Genomic DNA, 19,813 nt, shown 5'->3' on the forward strand with positions numbered 1-19,813 from the left:
GATATATTTAATGAAGTAGTATCTATTGTGTCTAAGACAGAAAATTCCACAGATTCATTACTCTTTGGGAAAAGTAGTTTCTCCTCATCTGACCTACATCTATTCCCCTGGATCTTGAGTCTATATCCCCTAGTTCTAGTCTCACACACCAGTGAAAATAACTTTCCTGCTTCTACCTTAACTATCCTTTTCATAACTATGTGTTTCCCTCTCATTCTTCTGAACACCAGGAATCATACATAATCCTAGGCTACTCCATTTCTCCTCATAGGCTAAACCCCTCACCTCTGTGAACCTCCTCTGCATTGCCTCCAAGGCTAGTACATCTTTTCTCAAGCAATATGACTCAGTCTCCTCTTCCAAACTGTTAATGTATATTGTGACCAGCTGTGGATCCAGCTCCAACCCCTGTAGCACTCCACTCACCAGTGATGGCCAACAAGATAAACAACCTTTTATTCCAACTCTAGCTTCTATTGGTTAACCAATTCTCCATCTATGCTAATACATTTATATCAATTCCATGCATCCTTATGGACAAGTCTTCTATGTGGCACCTTATCGAATACTTCTGAAAATCCAAGTATACAAACATCCATCTGTTCCCATCTATCACTAGGCTCATTACATCATCAAATAACTGGAGTAAGTTTGTCAAACAGGATCTCCCTGCATGAATCCATGCTGTGACTAACTGATGGAACCACTTCTATCCAGAAATCTCACTATTCTTTCATTAATGAGAGTTTCAAGCATTTTCTCTGACACAGATATTAAGCTAACTGGCCAATAGTTACTCGCCTTTCATCTATCTACTTACCAAAAAAAAACCAACAGTGGCAAATCATTTGCTGTCTTTCAATCCACCAGGACATTTCCTGAGTCCAGAGAATTTTGGTAAATTATAATAAATGTGTCCGCTATAACCTGGGATGCATCCCCAATGAGGACCAGGGGACTTGTCTAACTTTAGGCTCGCTAGTTTGCTCATCACTCCCTCTTTATTGACAAGGATCATATCAAGGTTCTCACCTCCCATACATAACATCTCTCTTGGTCTGTAAGGTATGTCCTCCATCACGAAGACTGACAAGAAATAGACATTGAAGACTTCAGCCATTTCCACATTACCCAATATGAATTCCCCCCTTATCTACTAAGGGATCTACATTCACTTTAGCCAACTTTTCCACTTTATATAATTATAAAAAATTGCTACTATTTTGTGCTAGGCTATTTCATAATCTATCCATCTAATATGTTACTGTAATTAGCTACCATATGGTGTCCCTTAAGTAGGCAGGTGAATTAGAGAGGAGCTGATGAACACGCGAGAGCAAATGTGATAGAGGGAGATGAATAAGGAAATAATATTGATGGGTGTGTTCTGAGCACCAGCACAGACTTCAAAAAAAGTCTTTCATTTTGATCAAAATATGAGAGGTTAATTTTCAATTATCCACAAGTTAATTCAGCAGTCTCTCACCCATCATTCCTGTTTTCATTAGCTGCTTCCTCAGCCACCAGATTTTCATACTCATTTAAAGCATACCGCTCCCAGTCAGTCATTTCTGGTCCATCATTCTCCACATCCTGCTGCACAGGAAAGATTGCAGTTGTTGAGGCTTCATAAATGTTATTGTTAGTGTACTGTGCATGGAGCTTAAAACACATTGCACAATTATCCCAGCTCTTTATTTAATTACATGTACACTTCTACATATATCATTAATTTCAGCTTTTGCATAATCATTCAATTTGATGGGCACTTTTGCTTGAGTATCTAAAGATATAATCTGGCATGGCTGGGTCCAACCAGAAATTTGGAAACTTGGTATAGAACTTTTCTTAAATCTTATAAAATGACAGCTCTTGGCTGGTTTTATTGCACAGTTTGCCTTGAACATTAGTGTTTTCTTGTCCATGTACAGATTTTTTCCTGTAAATCCTTGCAAGAATATCAATTTCAAGATAGTATATGGCAATAAATGTGCTTAGATTAAAATAAATTACATTGACTTTAATTGAGAAAACAAAGCATTTAAAACTGAATAGATGTGGAAAGTTTATATGGGTATTTTTATAATTGTACTTCTAAATTAATATTCATTTTAATGCAATTTTAACAGAATAAATAGCCCACAGAGTACAAAATTAAATAGCTCCCCCTTCAGCTCAGTTGTCAACAATTATCATCACTTGAGAACAAACAAACAAATTGACGGATGCCTTTTTTAGGCTGGTTCTTGGTGATTCCTTAAGGATGTCATAGTGGGGGTGGGGGGAATAAGCTCCCACTACTTATTAAATGCTCCCACCAGTGTGCATCTCAAATAGCCTCTGAGAACCAAATCCAGCTCCTAGCTTTCACGTATGGCTTAGCTACTAAGCAGAACTATTTCTACTGGCAGGAGAATGGACAAAGGCTGGTTACTAGCACCTTAAAACCAGTCACTCTGGGTACATGGGGCTCATCAGCCGTGGTTAGCAACTCATCTAGAAGGAAAACTCTGATCTCAAACTCCCGCTGCCTTGCGACTATACTAACTCATGAGGAAGGCTTCAGGAGTAACCCAAAGAAAAATTTGGAACTGGAGTCCCCAAGGCAGTTGAGTTCAACAATGACAGGCAACTCCTAATGGTGTCAAACCACATTGGTCTCTGCCATTCTTATGGATTCATCAGCAGCATGGAGAGGGGGAACCTGCTGCATGGGAAACAGTTTGCTCCTCATATCTCACTGCCTGGCTTGTATAGGATGCAGCATCCGTGGTTGAAACAAGAGGCCTCATATCTTCATGATGTACATTTGATTCGAAAGAGTACTGAGAAATGTAGTACAAAGGAAAAGATTTAATGTTAAAACAATTACCCTCTGGATAGAAAAAGGATCCTTCTGCTCATGCTCCAAGTACTTGTCGATATTAAAAAGGGTGTCAAAAAATATATTTGCCATCTTGCATTTCTTTAGATCATGAAGTGTGATTTTTCCTGTGTAACACAAAAGTTGGCAAATTAGTTTCACAGGAATTCTATATTATTCATGTGGTTTTTAAAACTAAACACTTATACTCTCTAGAAAGCTTGGTTGTTTTTTTTTTACAGCAAGTGTCAATTAAATTCTTGTAATTTGGTAAACATTGGAAGCAATTCATATTCAAACAAGTCTTGCCTGATCATCTGGAGCTGCTAGTTAGATTGTATTCTGTTGCCAAAGCAAACTATACTAGGCTATATTATTGTGATGAAAACATATTCAAAATCAATAATATTAAAATACATTTATGGTTTGGAAGGAATTGTAATGTAGCAGTTAAGAGCAAGAATACCTCTCCACCCCTTCCCCACATAGCCATGTTTCTAGTAATAGTATCACTTTTAAGGCCTGGCTGAATTTCCCTGAAAGTATGCCAGAATAGAAATTTTATTTTTCATGTATCTATTGAACATCCTGAGCTGAAAGTACTCAGGGTTAACAAGACCAAGAACTGCACTGCAGTGGAAGAGGACTCTACAATGGGTAGTTGAAACTGACCAATGCATCACTGGTATCAGTTTGTTAGCCATCAAGGACATATATACAGAAAGGTGCCAGAAAAAGGCCAGCAATATCATGTAGGATCCCACTCACCCCACTTTTGGACTGAGGGAAGAAGCTACGGAGCACTAGACTTGGAAAAAAAAACAACAATTTACTACTCAAGCCATCAGGCTGGTCAACACCACCAAGGAACTTGCCCCACCAACCTCTACCACCTAGCATCCTATTATATACAGTCTATGTATACAGTAGTTACTTGTACTTTGTGTTTTGTAGGATTTTTAAACAATTATTGGGTTTTCTTTTTTATTGTATTCTTTATGCTGCATCAGATTCAGAGGAACAATCATTTCATTCTCATTTTCACTCCGGTACTGAAGAATGACAATTAAACAATCTTGAATCTCTTGTTGCACAGCCATCCTGCCTCAACAAACAATAACAATCTTTCTTTAATCAAGGAGAATATTAAAAAAAGCAGCAAAATATAAATAAAATACTTTAGATAATTAGCAATATTATTCATTTAATACCACACTGAAGGAAGAGAATTATTTACATTAAAAAGCAAACATAACTAGACCACTTGAATTTGAACAATTTCAAATAATTACCTTCACATTCTGGCTTAACAAGATCGAGCAATTGACAGAGGCAGTCCTCAAAAGGCAATGGTTCAATAGACATGCATTCAAGCTTCTTGCACTGTTCCTCATAGAAATAGTTCAGTTCATACATAGAAAGGACTCCATCTCCATCAAGGTCTAAGCAGCGGAACCAATATTCAATACTGCAAAGGAAAAAATGACAGATAATGCTAAGAAAGTGCATTCAATTTTACTCTTCAGCGATGTCAAATAGAAAGTGTTGGTGAATGTTTTCTCTGCAGTGTTATCCCAATGTTCCAAAGATAGAAAAATAATAGAAACAGCTGTGAGTAATTTTCTTAAATGTGAACCCAAAAGTTATTTAAATTATTCAAGTATCGAATTCCAGGTCCACACAAGTCTTCTTACTTCCCTTTTCTTCTATCAACCCGAAGTAGGTTAGTTCTTAGAGGAGAACCCTTTGTGAGAAGCTTAAAAAAAGTGTGGCTTTGATCAGGACTGATCAGTCATATTAACTGAAAAACTGGAAAAGTTATATTCAGTGGCCACTTTATTAAGTACACCCTTACACTTGACATTAATATAAATATCCTATCAGCCAATCGTGTGGCAGCAACTCAATGCAGAAAAGCAAGCAGTCATAGTTGCTGTTCAGATCAAATATCTGAATGGGGAAGAAATGTGATCCAAGTGACTTTGATTGTGGAATGATTGTTGGTGCCAGATGGGGTGGTCTGAATATCTCAGAGACTGCTGATCTCCTGGGATTTTCATGCACAACAATCTATAGAGCTTACAGAGAATGGTGCGAAAGCCAAAAAAAACATCCAGTGAGCAGTACTGAGTGTGAAAAATGCCTTATTAAGAGAGGTTAGAGAATGGCCAGACAGGTTCAAACTAATAGAAACTCAGATAACCACACCTTACAACAGTGCTATGCAGAAGATCTTCTCTGAACACACAGCACATCAAACTGTGAAGTGGATGGGCTTACACACCAGAAGACCACAAACATTCATAAATATACTCAGTGGCCACTTCATTATGTACATGGCATACTCAAGTTAAATATTTTGCATCTTGCAACATCTCAAACAGCCCAGTTCTGATGCCCTGGGGGAACATGTCCTATGAATGCAATAGCTAGTTAGTTTCGTATCAATACGCTCTGGAACACTATGGCGAGTAAGTCGGACATATGGAGGCTAGACAAAAATGGATACTAGAGACTCAAATATCTGGGGTGTTGGGCAGATGTGTGAAACTAATGGGGAGATGGTTAGAGGGTAGCCTAGTGAATGGGCAGAGGGGCAAGAGTGCAAGTCAATGAAAGAGTGGGGTGGGGGCAAAAAGAGGTAAAATAACAAAGTAGTAGCATCTGTATGACTGCATTCTCTGGCTTCATGTACATCAAAATATACCTTACATGATTTGACAAGCGCAGCTGACACTGGCACAAGTTACCTTAGCAATAAATGCCCCACATTTTAGCAAGGGTATCTTCTAGTAATGAGCAGAAAAGAAATCTGCAGTTATCAGATATTCAAATAAGTGGAGACATCCTTAAATAAGAGTCCTTGTATTCATTTTTAAGCCTTTGGTATTCATTCTCATGAAATTTGTTAGCTTGCAAATATTAAAGGATTTACAGGAAATAAAACAGATGGACCTTTCAAGTAGCCTTCTGATTCCTTTGACTCATCACTATTACACTCCCTTCAATGAAAGTTCAATGTTACTTTGATATCTCCCATCTTCCATGGAAGTCTTTTGCATTAGCCCATAAACACAAGATCTTATTATAATACAAACTTGTGCATTTGTTCCACTGGTCTGTAGAAATTCAAAATTTCTAATGGTAGGAGCCTCTTTACCCAAGATTGGGGGTTTTCAACGTGGGTTTCATGGACCCTTGCTTAAGGTATTGGTTCATGGCATAAAAAAGAGATTGGGAACCCCTGCCCTAGATGAAGGTGGAGAAATTGTACAGAAAATAATATGCCTCAGCATTAAAGCACAAGCAACATCATCCCAATAAATGTTAACAAGAAATTGTATGACCCCATTCAAAATATTTAAAGTGAGGAACTTGTAGCTTGACAGTCCAAATGTTCAAATCTCAAAGCAGTCAAGGAACTTTTTTTTTGGCATGGACTTATAAAATCCTCTGATCACTTTGCTTCCTTTATTATTAAATAGATTTACCTGGTTGCTGTCTTTTTGTCTTCTTCTGAAATCAAAAACCACACAAAGTCTGCATAACCAATTTTTCTTTCTTTTGTAGCATTTCTGTGCCTGTACATTAAATGACAATTTTAAAGTTAGATCTGAACTTACTAGATTTATGGAACTTGGTGAATAAATTTCACATGGTGCTGTTAATGAGCAGCATTACCAAATTCTTGTAAAAATCTATTGAACAAGTTCATAATTTATCATAACAAGGGCAAGTGTGTTTAGTCAGACTTCCTTCTTGCCATTACATTTTGCAGAAAAAAGACATATGACAATTGCTGAAAGGTTTGAACTGATCTAAAAAAAAGGAACAGATCATCTGTGAGTGGATATAAACCTCAAACAACTGTCCTTTAATCAGATTGAAATACTGTGAAAATGACTGAGGAAGGAGAATGTGCACAAGTTAAAATAGAAAAATTCAAATGTCAAAGCGAGATAGGTGTAGAGGAAGATGATAAATGACAGGAGAGAAAAGTTCATTAAAAAAAAATCAAGAATTAACCTTTAGAAATAAAGTATCTGTAATAGAGTATCAACTCCAACTACATTCTTCAGTGAAGTTCCAAACACACAACAAACTCATGCTTGGCAGATGGAAAGATTTTGGGGACCAGATGGTTAACACTCATAGCAGGATTAAACAGAGAGCAACACACACAAAATGCTGGTGGAACGCAGTAGGCCAGGCAGCATCTATAGGGAGAAGCGCTGTCGATATTTCGGGCCAAGACCCTTCGTCAGGATGGATAGAGATAGAGATTAGCTTTTTGTCACATGTACATTGATATAGTTAAATGCATCATTTGCACCTTCGAAGATTGTGTTAGGCAGTCCTGGTGTCAACATAGATTGCCCAGAATTCACTAACCCCACTGTACAGCTTTGAAATGTGAGACGAAACCTGAGCACACAGAGGAAACCCAATTCTTGATTGGGGAATATATATATAAAAAAAGAGTAATGCCATTACTCAGTTGTAGGTGGCCATTAATTGTCCAAAAGGTTAATAAATTAATAAATTTCATCAGCAAGCTGTACATAGGCACTGAGTATTTACAAATGGAATCAAAAATTGTGTAAAGATCCTAAATTTTTACCATATGATGAAGGGGAGGTCACTGATAAAGCAGCTGAAGATGGTTGATTTCAGAATCAGAATCAGGTTTAATATCACTGGCATACGAAGATTCAGCAGCATCTATGGAAAGGAATAAACAGTCGATGTTTTGGGCCCTGATCTTCCATCAGGATTCTCATGAAGGGTCTCAGCCCAAAACATTGATTGTTCATTCCTTTCCATAGATACTGCCTGACTTGCTGAGTTCTTTACAGCATTTTGCATGTTACTCTGGATTTCCAGAATCTGCAGAATATCTTGTGTTTATGCTATCGTGGGAAATTGTTAGTGCTGACCTGGGTGGAGATTATTTACCATTAACTAATGATGTTCAATCATTCTCCTGATGACTGAGAGTAGATTGACAGAGTATTATCAGAGTATTATCAGAGCACACCTGAAAAAAATTATCCATAGTGCCAGACAGATATGATAAAAACAGGATCACAATTTTCAGTCCGTGACAATTAAAGCTTTCATTGCTCTGTTAATTAGGTTTTTCCATAAAAGAAAACTAAGCTCCTCAATTCAAAACAAAATGTAGAGGTAATAATAGAAGTTTACAAAAGGAAACCTGATCATTAAAGTTGTTAGATGGCTAACCAGAATACAGTAATGTTCAGGATTTTAAAAAAAATGTATTTACCTCGTAACTGCTCCGGAGAAAATTCTTTCTATCATTCTACTTGATATTGCTAAAAGGAAAAAGGATTATTCAAGCAACAATTATAGAAGTTCCTATAAAATTAAGAAAATTCATAATTAACACTTAGACTGTTCCGAATCAATGAACATTATAACTAGGTTCTGGACTAACAATGTTTGCCAGCTAAAACATCAAATTCCAACTCATTCATTTTCAAGAATAATCTAATTAGTACTACATTAAAAGTTGTCATTTGGTGTTAATACATTGGCTTTATGAGTGGCGGGTGGAGATATGTCCCTACCAAAGGAAGTGTAAGGCACTGCTTCCCTTCCACTACCTGCAGGTCCCCCTTGGGCAAGGTGTAGTACCTGCTTAGCCCACCCATCGGGTCCTGTGAAGCCATGGGAGCAGGGGTGGATAGTCGTATGAGCCGCTGGTGCATATCCCAAGCCCTGGTTATACGACCAGAGACACCAGCAGACAATCTCTGAAGAGGATTGATATTGATTGGGGTCACCAGTCTTGAAGAGACACTGCCCAGAAGGCAATGGCAAACCATTTTGGTAGAAAAAATTTGCCAAGTACAATCATGGTCATGGATAGACCATAATCACTCATATCATATGACACTGCACATAATGAATGAACAAATATTGGTTTTATCAAGTTGAGGTCATTGTATCTTTCAAATGAATTTTTAAAACTATAAGCAGAAATATGATTTAGACAGAGTTGCTCAAAGTAATAACAGCTGTGAAATGTCATCAGATCTGATTCTAATCACTTAGAAAGTAGGATGACATATTTGTGTTCATGGACACAATGACTTCCTACTTTTCTAGAGGTCACAGAAAGTAATCAAAATCCATTGTCTCAAAGGAATAATGTCCAGAAGCAAGAAATCTGTGTCAATCTCAGCATTATAGCCAGTGCATTCCACAAAAGTTCAGGGTTTTCCATTAGTGCATTTGACAGACTGTTAATTTACACACTCCTCCCATCACCCTCTCACCAACCAACCCCCATTCATTTTTCAGGATCATGAAAATCCAAGGTTGGTGAGCATATCCTAGTCTTGATGTCAGAATGTTATCACTATTTGCTAAACAAGATTCTGAGTATTAAATGGAGTCAAGATAAAATGACAGCTTTTAAAATTGTGGGGATGAATTCTATGGGATTCTTTTATTTATCCACCCCACACTTTCCTCAAGAACCACCACCTTCTCAGAAAAAAAGCGTGTCTAGATTGATTCAAATGCAAAATTAACAAATATAATCATATGAAATAGTGTTATGGAAATTGATAAGAATTCTATTAACTCTATAACCTTATATAATACTCTCATTAACCTGCAGGAAAAATGTGTCTCCTCTCCACCAACTAATTAACAACTCTACAGTTACAACATTCGGGTTCCTGGGCACCAATGTTTTGCAGGACCTTATGAGAGAGAATCATATCTCCTACATTAACAAAAAGGCTCAGATGACGTACTTCTTGCAGTGAGTGGTAAAATTCCATCTTCCCAAGCATATACTGGTGCAATTCAATACTACCATTATAGAGAGTGTCCTTACTTCAGCCATTGTCTGGTTCGATGCAGCATCCTCTCACAGTATACAAGAACTGCAACGAACTGTCAGGTCAGCAGAAAAGGTAATTGGCTGCAGTCTACCATCAGTACAGGACTTGAATGTGTCCAGTAAAACATGGGCAGAAAAAATATCATTGTAGAGACTACCCATCCTGCAAATTGCCCTTTCCAAAAGCTCCCTCTTGAAAAATGCTATAGGGCTATTAAAAATTTTTTTTTATACCATCTTAAAAAATTTTCCCCTAGGCAGTTAATCTGATCAACCATTCTAGTTAGTTACCCCACTCCCTGCTGTATTTTTTAATACAAATTTTATTTTTTGTTGCATGGCATACAAACACACCACAGCGAATTGCTAAAACATGAATAAAGTTGATCCTTGATCCTTTACAAGCTATTGGACATGTTGAACGAAAGCCTAATGTGAATATTAGGGAACTTGAATGCAGATGTTCAACATTCACAATATATTAATGACTTTGCCTCGAAAGTGACCAGTGCAATATTCTTTCAAAAAAAATAAAACACTATGTGTGTGTGACTAAAATCATAAACATCACAGATGAATGCTTTTGTACCAATAGAGAACAAAAGAAAAATGTTTCCCCAATTTAACATTTTCACAGTGATAAATGGAATTAATATAACTTCCCGGCTCTTATATTTGGATTTAATTAATTTTTTCTCCAAAAAGTTGATTATTGATGGGCCACAACTTAATTACAATGTGACAAAAGGAGTAGGATGAAAAATGGGAAATACAATGCAGATTTTTGTTTTGTGGATTGGCTTACGTTCCAGAATACAAACGAGGCTGATTTGAAATAGTTTATCTAGATAGCAGTTCACCACTTATTCATGCACGGTCTGTCATTTGAAGCATCTAGCATCTGACTACTAATGACCTGTAACTTCATGTTGCATGTCATACCATCATCATTATGTCTTGCCAGGTCCTTCTGATCAATGTAGAGGTCATGGTCAGTGTCAAGTTCCCAGAACTTACAATAGATCACATAAAAGTGCTCGTATGAGAAAAATTCTGTGAGCTGATTAATGTCATCTTCCTCTTCCAATAAGGCTACATTCTGCAAATTAAAAACATACCCTCATTTTAGAATTCATACTAATTATTCAAAAAGTAATTACCCTTGCAGCTAATAAATGGAAAATTGGCCATGTTCTGCCACAGAAAATTTAATGTTAACTATTTTTAAGAAAACTCACAGTTTCTACTTTGTGTGATGTGCAGTTTTTTAAACAAGTCTGCAAATGTGTAAGTTTTTAAATCACACAAAGTGATCAACAGATATACAATCTTTCTGTCTAATGTTATAAAAATAACTTGATTAACCAATATTTATTACATGGGCAATAAAAACATTTATCCATTTTTGGGTGGTGAGATAATACTTTAGTGATGCAAGTGTCAGGCATGCTGTTGCATTTAAGTCATGGTATGCTTATTATGTACTATAATTCGGAGCAAATTATGAATGACAGTTGTTTCCCATGTGGAATGAATCATACAATTACTACCTCATGGAAGCTTTTGTTAAAATAAGCAGATAAAAATATCAGAGGGTATTAATGGAGTTGGATATATATATCCAAGTGCTTTGAGATCACTCAAGAATTAAAATTTCAAGTACTTTACTCATACAAATAGAAAGGATTAAATGAGTGAGGATCAGGAAGGAACACAGATAGACTGCATGATTTAATACCTGCAGAAGGTTGCTCTTCCTAATTTCTGTACATGTTATTCGTCCTGTCCATGATCTGTTTACTGTGTAAAATATTCTCTGTATGACCTATGCAAAAAAAAATTATTGACATTTGACAGCAATTTAAAATGGAGACAGCAAATAGTGCGTGATGGGCGCAAAGGTAATGCTGTTGTATGTATTAAACAAAAATATTTGTAGACAACCTGAATTCTCCATGAATGATAGAAGTAACTGGTAAAACATAAATATCCCCATCTTGGCAAATTCCACACTTAAAAATGTCTAAACAATACAGGGCTAGAATTAGAAGCAAAAGACTGTCAAATTAGATAAGCAAAAGAGCAGAATGCAAGCCAAAGGAAATTGCAATCATGTGCAACATTCTTGCCAGCTACCTAGGTCCAAAGCGACTTGATGCACATAACCACTGTCATGGCAAATATCTGTCAAGGACATGGAAAAGATGCATTGGGAATAATTTTAAATTAGTGGGAGCAATATAAGTTCAAATGAATGAAACTCATCCAATCAGAATCAGTAAGCGCTTACATAAACCACTATGATGGAATTTGTGTAAATGAAAACACTGAAATAACTGAATTATTAGATTCAGAAAAGCAGGGCAGGCAAGATCTTCCTGTAGGGTAAACAACCTTCCTCACCTTGTCTTTATGAATAATGATAAATGAAAGGTTGATTATTAAAATGCTAACTTAAAAATCCAGTCAGTCACAACACAAGGAATTAATTGTGTTATTGAACAAGTGGTATACATTTTCAGGACCTCCATCACAGGTCCTGTGGAACTGAAGAAAAAAGTGGGCAAGGCTATTCAAGGGTCACCAGGCCAAGTTAAAGGCCTAAGAGAAATCAGAACTCTGAGTGGAGGTCAGGGTGGAGACAAGAGGGCAAAGAGTGATCTAAAGTGGAACATGCCTCTCTCACTACCTGTCCCTCCAACCAAGACCAGAGCAGAATTTACAAATCCCATTCTTCAGAAGATGTCATCACAATGTGTATAGTACAAAGATGCTGAATGGGATAGATGCAGAACAGATCTGGCAGCTCAAGAGTTGGCACCCATAAGCCACCATGCGCCACCAACAGCAGAATTGTGGGCAATCAGAATCTCTAACACCTCATGATCTGACATATCCATTGCTTTACAATTTCCACCAAGTCAAGAAATCAATTCTGCTTCACTGAGTGAAGGGCAGGTGAGCAGGATCACCTAGCATACCCAAAGATAAATACGATGCCAGTTTAGTGAAACTGCAATACAGGAATATAGGCACACTAGGCAGCAGAAAACAGAATGCAATAGAAAGCATGCAGTGGACAGATTAAACCAAGCTCATCCAATGGACCAAATCCGGTCCTAAAATACTTGGCCATCACTGGTAGACAACAATTAAAACAGAACATGAAATGGCAGTTGCAACAACATCCCCATCCTCAATAATGGCAGGGCTGAGCATGTGACTGCTAATGACTGAATCAAACATGTTAACCAGATGTGTCAAATTGAAGGTCTGTCCTGGCTTCCTGCTGAACCAAATTTAATTCACTTCACATAGTTCTTAGAAACAGTTGAGAGCTCTGGTTAAAATGAGGCTAACATCCCAATTACGGTACTAAAGACCTCTACTTCAGACCTGGCTGATCCTCTAACCACACTATTCCACTACTCTGGCTATGCTCTTTGCACTACTACCATTGAGCAATAGGTACAGGAGCCTTGGATCCCATCAGGTTCAGTAAGTTATTATCCTGCAGCCAACAGGTTCCTGATCTAACATTGATAACTTCACTCACTTCATTACTGAACAGACTCCACAACCTATTGACTCACTTTCAAGGACTCTACAACTCTCTTTCTCAGTATTGTTTATTTAGTTGTTATTGGCACAAGTTCTGGCAGATGGAGCAGAGGTGCTCGATGAAGTGGTCCCCCAACTTACAATGGGTTTCACCAACGTAGAGGAGGCCACATTGGGAGATCCACTAAAAGCAGAACTTCCTGTGGCCAAACGTTTTAATTCTGATTCCCTTTCTAATGTGTCTGCCCATGGCCTTCTCTTGTGCCATGATGAAATCACCTTCAGGGTGGAGAAACTATACCTTATATTCTGTCTAGGTAGCCTCCCACCTGATGGCATGAATATCGACTTTTCCTTCCAGTAGAGAAAGAATTCACTCCCCCTCCCGTTCTATTCCCCACTCTAGCTTCTTAGCTCTTCTCACCTGCTTATCACCTCCCCCGGTGCCCATCCTCATTCCATTTCTCCTCAGGTTCCCTCTCCTCTCCTATCAGATTCCTTTCTCTTCAGCCCTTTACTTTTCCTACTCACTTGCATTCATCTATCACCTTCTAGCTATCCCCTGTTCCTCTCCCATGACCCCACCTTTTTATTCTGGTGTCTGCTTCCTTCCTTTCCAGTCTTGAAGTGTCTGCCTGAAATGTCAATTATTTCCATGGATGCTACTTGACCTGCTGAGTTCCTCCAGCATTTTGTTCATGTTGTTTTGGAATTCCAACATCTGCAGAATCTCTTGTATTTACACTTACCAATAATCTACTCACTAGTGCCCAGTCTAGGTTTCACTGGCCACTAAATTATCCCAAGTGTGAAGGCAGGTTGTAATACTTAAGGGCGTGTTTCTGTGCTGCACTGTTCTATGACTTTAATTTGTAAAATGTGCATGAGGGATTGTTAATAGAAAAAAAACGTTTTAGACTTTTTCTAAAAATAGTGCTAAATACAAAACGATCTCACAGAAACACGGTTGAGAAGGAGAGGACAAGTTCCTTTGAAGGGAAAAATTAGGTAAAGTATTTTGGGTGGCAAAAACTAAACCATGCAGTTAGAAAGTCTGCATTTCCTAACAATGTTTTGGCAATACAAAGTGTCCAGACAGTTGCTAAGAAGCTAGAGAAAAAAAAAACTTTTCCATTGGCATGTTCTGCTTAGTTAAATCAATGTCCTAAAATACAATTAGACAGATGAATTTAAAAAATATTGGTGGCTAATTTTCCCCCAGCCTCAGGAAATATGGCAACAGAATAAAGCTGGGAATAGCTGGCTGCAGAGGTGTGTTTTTAAGCTCTTGAGATAATAGAATCACAAAGAACCACTAGCTTATGGCAGTTTTCCCAAAAAGCACCTGCCTATGTTCTGCCCTATCACCCAACAATTTTTTCTACCTAATCTGGCACTGCAATGCTATTGTCTGCACCCTGTTGACCCAACAGTACCTTGAGCTTTCATCCATACAGCTGACATTTCATTCCCAGAAAAAAAACTGCAGCCTTCTGATTCTGACTTTTCATGTCAAAACTATTGCATTTATTAAGATGGGTGGCTATTCAGTGGAAGATCCTTTGGAGTTTGACAGTGTTACCATTCACCCTACAACCACACTTGCCCAAATGAATGACTTGCCCATAGATGTGCCTAAAAGCAAGCAAATCTCTATTAAAGGCTGTACACTCAGCAGAGATCTGGCCACGGAACATCTATACTAATAAATACAAAATAATTTTATTATCCAAGTACATATTTCATCCTGAGATTTATTTTCTTGCAGGCATTCACAGAACAGAAGTACAACAGAATCAATGAAAAACTACACAAAGACTGACAAGCAACCAATGTGAAAAAGAAACTATGCATATACAAAAAAAGTGTATATAAATAATACTGAGAACATTAGTTGTAGAATCCTTGAAAGTGAGTCCATATATTGTCTTCAGTGTTGTGGAGAGTGAAGTTATTCACGGCGGTTTAGGAAGCTGATAACTGAAGGGTTGGACTGGAGTTCAAAGCAGTACATGAGGTTTTGCAGATTTCCCAGCTCCTGACATGCAACTGGATACTTGTGAGTGAGTGTCCACTTGCCTCACCAACATACTTGGAGTCTGATTGTGTCTTCGATCATGTTGTAATAAACAGCATGCAGATGACCAATGAATTTGGGATAGTGCAAGATCTGCTACGTTGAGGCCAATAAATCAGTACTGATATTATAAAACACTGGGAGTATTTATATTGAAATTTAAGCACGCAAGGAAGTAACACACGCAAAATGCTGCGGGAACTCAGCACACCAAGCAGCATCTATGGGGGGAGAAAAAAAAAGTACATTTGACATACTCTTTTCCACAGAAGCTGCCTGGCCTGTTAAGTTCCTTCAGCATTTTGTGTGCGTTGCTTGGATTTCCAGCATCTGTAGATTTTCTCAGATCATCTGCACCTGGTTATATAAAGGTTTCATGATTCTTTCCGCAGACTCTTTTTGCTTGAAAGAACACTATAAGATCTTAAGCAACACACACAAAATGCTGGAGGAACTCAGGCAGGCAGCATCTGTGGAAAAGAGTAATCAGTCAACGTTTTGGGCTGACAACCTTCATCAGGACCTGATGAAGTGTCTCAGCCCGAAACGTCAACTGGTTACTCTTTTCCATAGGTACTGCCAGGCCTGCTGAGTTCCTTCAGCATTGTGTGTATGTTGCTTGGATTTCCAGTATCTGCAGATTTTCTGTTGTTACAGATTTTAAAAAACATTTTTTGTGAAAATGTACAAGACGTTCAAAATGGAAATAAACAACATCTATTTGTATGTAACAAACAGGTAATGGTATAGAGCACTTTAGCTAGCACAGGTAAAACAAAAGACAACAAAACAACATGTTTTCATACTCTGAAGCATCACTTACCGTGGTGACATATCGAGTGTGAAACTCTGTGGCTTCTCTGAGAAATGTTAACCCAGGATGCACATTCACCACATCCTATAAAAGGAAACCATAGTCATTCAACCAATTCAGTTCTTATCAAGCCGATTTTCTTTATAATCTTTTGTTCTTAAACAGGGTGCACTGTAAATGCTGTAGAGCTCAAAACTAGGTAAAGAGGACAAGGCTGCTTTATACCTTCAATTTAAATTTCATATAAACAAAGTGTTTAATATTTAAGTACAGTATATATTTTTTATTTACAACAAATATTAAACAATACAGAAAAGGAACAGATAGATCATACACTAGCTGCATGCTCATTGAAAGGAGGGGAAAGCCTGTTTTTGTTTATGTAAAAAGGTCAATATAATTGATCATATTCACAAAAAGCATGACAACATCGGATGAGTCTATATGGAACAAATCTGCTAGAAAACAATGTTTGAGGAAAGCAATGAGAAAGCCAAGGAAAATTTATAGAAACAAGATAGATGATGAATTCCTACATTAATTCTGAGGAAATGAACATCAATTTTGCAATACCCATGTCTATTGAGTAGGACTGTCCCGGTGCATTAAAAATCTAATGTTAGAGTACTGGCTTACATCTCACTTTGGAAGAAAGCAGCTCAAAATATACAGTGAATTGTGATACTGTAGCCAAATTCTTACTAGCTATTTGTTGTCTTTTTTCCTGTGGAATGAATAATTTTTGAACGGTCAGGATCAGAATTAGGTTTATTTTCACTCACAGAAGTCATGAAGTTTGATGTTTTGTGGAAGCAGTATTGTACAGGCATAGCAATTTACTACAAGTTATAATAAATAAACAGTGCGCAAGAGCTAAGTAGGACACATGGACCATTCAGAAGTCTGATGGCAGAGGGGAGGAAACTGTTCCTGAAACATTGAGCTTGGGCCTTCAGGCAGGAGCCTCCTCCTTGAAGGCACTATGTTTGGAAGATGTCCTCAATGGTGGGGTGGTTTATGTCCATCATGGAGCAGCTCGACACTACAAGCGTGGGCTTCCAACCCTTTTTTATGCCTCAGATCCATGCTTTAAGCAAGGGGCCTGTGGACCACAGGTTGGGAACCCCTGCTCTAAAGCCTCTTATGATCCTGAGCATAGGCTGGTAGTGATGCAATCAGAAAGCTCTCCATGGTACATCTACAGAAACTTGCTACAATCTTTGCTGACATACCAATTCTCCTCAAACTCCTGATGAAATATAGTTGCATCATGCCTTTGACATGATTGCATCAATATGCTGGACCCAGGATAGATCTTGAGATATTGACGCCCAGGAACTTTCAGTTGTGCAATGTTTGGGAAGGATTAATTTTCTTCCAAACCCAGTAAACACTCCCCCCCTTACTCCCACAAAATAAACATCTGCTGTCTAATTGAAGGTTGATTTCTCCATATCCATTTTGTCAATGGACAGCATGGTTTGCTTATTTCTCCAATACTAAAAAGTTGCTGAACTGTACTTTTGTATTAAAAAATATTGCCAAGGGAAAAATCTGACCTTGAAAGTTGCATTGATTAAGATATGTTTACTTACAAATTGTTTCCATGCATTTTAAATGGGAAGGTGAGGCTCCACTCAGAAACCTAACCACCCTGAATGAAGCAATATATAGAACACATAAATCAATGCTTTAAGGGTTACCAAAAGAAATTGATTTCACTCTGAACGGATTTTTATTTCATTTATCAAAACAGTCAGATCAAATGTCACCAGCTCATGATGCAAAAAGAAAGATCAAATGCCAGAATTAATTATTTCACTGAAATAACTTTAACACTCTCCCTGTCAACTGCTGGTTTGATGGCAGCATCCACATCTTACAAAATATTGGTAGGTGAGAAAGGTACAAGACAAAATGGGCGCAAAAAATAGCACTAGATCCATCTAACTTGCATTTCTAATCTCAAAATCAGGGCTATTTTAATAAAAGGAAGGATGTTTGGGGAGATTTTAAAAAAAAAAATCCCAAGATCTACATCATTTTTGAGTTTGTTCTCAGAAAGTGTGTGCTATTATGATGTACATTCTTCAGTTCATTCCATTTGAACTTTAGTTTAGGAACAAGACACAAAGTATAGATTTAATAAGATTATACACTCAACGTCCACTTTTTGGTACACCCTTACACCTGCTCATTAATGGAAATATCTAATCATCCAATCATATGGTGGCAACTCAATGCATAAAAGCCTGCAGGCATTGTCAAGAGGTTCAGTTGTTGTTCTGATCAAACATCAGAATGGGGAAAAAAATGTAATCCAAGTAATAATGTGAATTGATTCTTGGTGTCAGATGGAGTGGTTTGAGTATCTTAGAAACTGCTGGTAGCCTGTGATTAATCGATTATTTATTTATTTATTTAAAACATAGAGTCTCTAGAGTTTAAGATTTATAGAGAATGGTACAATAAACAAAGAACATCCCCTGAGCAGCAATTCTATGGGTGAAAATGCCTTGTTAACAGAGGTCAGAGGAGAATGTTTAAAGCTGACGAGGTAACAACAACTCAAATGTGTTACAACAGCGATGTGCAGAAAGAGCACCTCTGAAAACTTTGAAGCAAATGGGCTACAGCGCAGAAGACCACAAATATACACCCAGTGGCCATTGAGTGTATTTTCTGCATTATACTATGTTATCAGCAAAAAATTGCCTTAAAGAGCAAGGGTTATTTTAATGAAACAGAATGTGGCATCAGTGAAGGCTATTGGTCTTATGGTCAGAGAGATGTGTACAGAAATTAGATGGATTTTCTGCATTGTGGAAGCTTGGCAAAAGTGTCGTTGCTCCCTGAATCAAATGTTTCATGATAATATATCCAACAAAACCGCAACATTATGCTAATACCTACTGGAGAAAACCTCTGGCCTCCTCCACAGAAGCAACACAGAAATCATAGCACCCCCATGAAATTTAGATTTTAATTTCCACTTTCCCACAAAGCCAATTATTTAATTTTCTCCTATGAAGTATATTTACAGTAAATCAAATGTTATTCTTTTAAAAAAAAATTTCTAGAGGTTTAATGGCACTTCAGTTTACGGTTGAAGAACTGGCATGCTTGTTTGCACTAGCACTTGCTTGACATAATTCAACATTCACAAACCAACTAAAAATCTCAATTATGAAGAGTCCTCATCTAAGTGAGACTATCTGGAATGCACACTAAGGTGGAACTATAAATTTTAGTATCTAGGCTTCTTGTTAGCTGTTACGTATTCTTCTCTCCCTCTACTAAAATTGGGACCAGTAGGCCCAATAGGATGTGGGGGTTGAGCATTCATTGGACCTGGAGCACCCTATCCAAAGCAGTCATTATGCCCTGCCATGTCGCTGGTGTTCGCACTGGTGCTCATCATCTGTCCAGTCATTGCACTAGGTCCTCCAGGGTTACTTAATGTACTGTGGCCTTCATTGACCACTGCTGCCATTGGCGGAAAGCTTTGATTTGCAGTAGTATATTGTTCTGTCATTCCTCCAGCCATTCGCATTTCACGCTCTCTAGGATCCATGTACCCCATGCAGAAGTTCTCCTCCCTCTGGCGCCTCATCATCTCCT

At 37.8% G+C, this 19,813-nt stretch overlaps 1 protein-coding gene across 5 annotated transcripts in view; it reads right to left on the minus strand.

Annotated features, from left to right (window-relative positions):
* ppp2r3b (protein phosphatase 2, regulatory subunit B'', beta) overlaps nt 1-19,813 on the minus strand; it is a 146,425-nt gene that overhangs the window by 69,718 nt on the left and 56,894 nt on the right. For 4 of the 5 annotated variants that reach the window (XM_073044179.1, XM_073044180.1, XM_073044177.1 and 1 more), the window contains exons 6-13: nt 16,202-16,276; nt 11,479-11,565; nt 10,683-10,839; nt 8,151-8,199; nt 6,355-6,444; nt 4,156-4,331; nt 2,873-2,991; nt 1,487-1,596 (exon numbers count right to left, since the gene is read on the minus strand). In XM_073044179.1, coding sequence (XP_072900280.1) covers nt 1,487-1,596; nt 2,873-2,991; nt 4,156-4,331; nt 6,355-6,444; nt 8,151-8,199; nt 10,683-10,839; nt 11,479-11,565; nt 16,202-16,276 — 863 coding nt within the window. The remainder of the gene's footprint in view (nt 1-1,486; nt 1,597-2,872; nt 2,992-4,155; nt 4,332-6,354; nt 6,445-8,150; nt 8,200-10,682; nt 10,840-11,478; nt 11,566-16,201; nt 16,277-19,813) is intronic. The other variant, XM_073044178.1, reaches the window with a different exon arrangement.

Source organism: Hemitrygon akajei, chromosome 4 (assembly GCF_048418815.1).
Source record: "Hemitrygon akajei chromosome 4, sHemAka1.3, whole genome shotgun sequence".
Lineage (NCBI taxonomy): Eukaryota > Metazoa > Chordata > Chondrichthyes > Myliobatiformes > Dasyatidae > Hemitrygon > Hemitrygon akajei.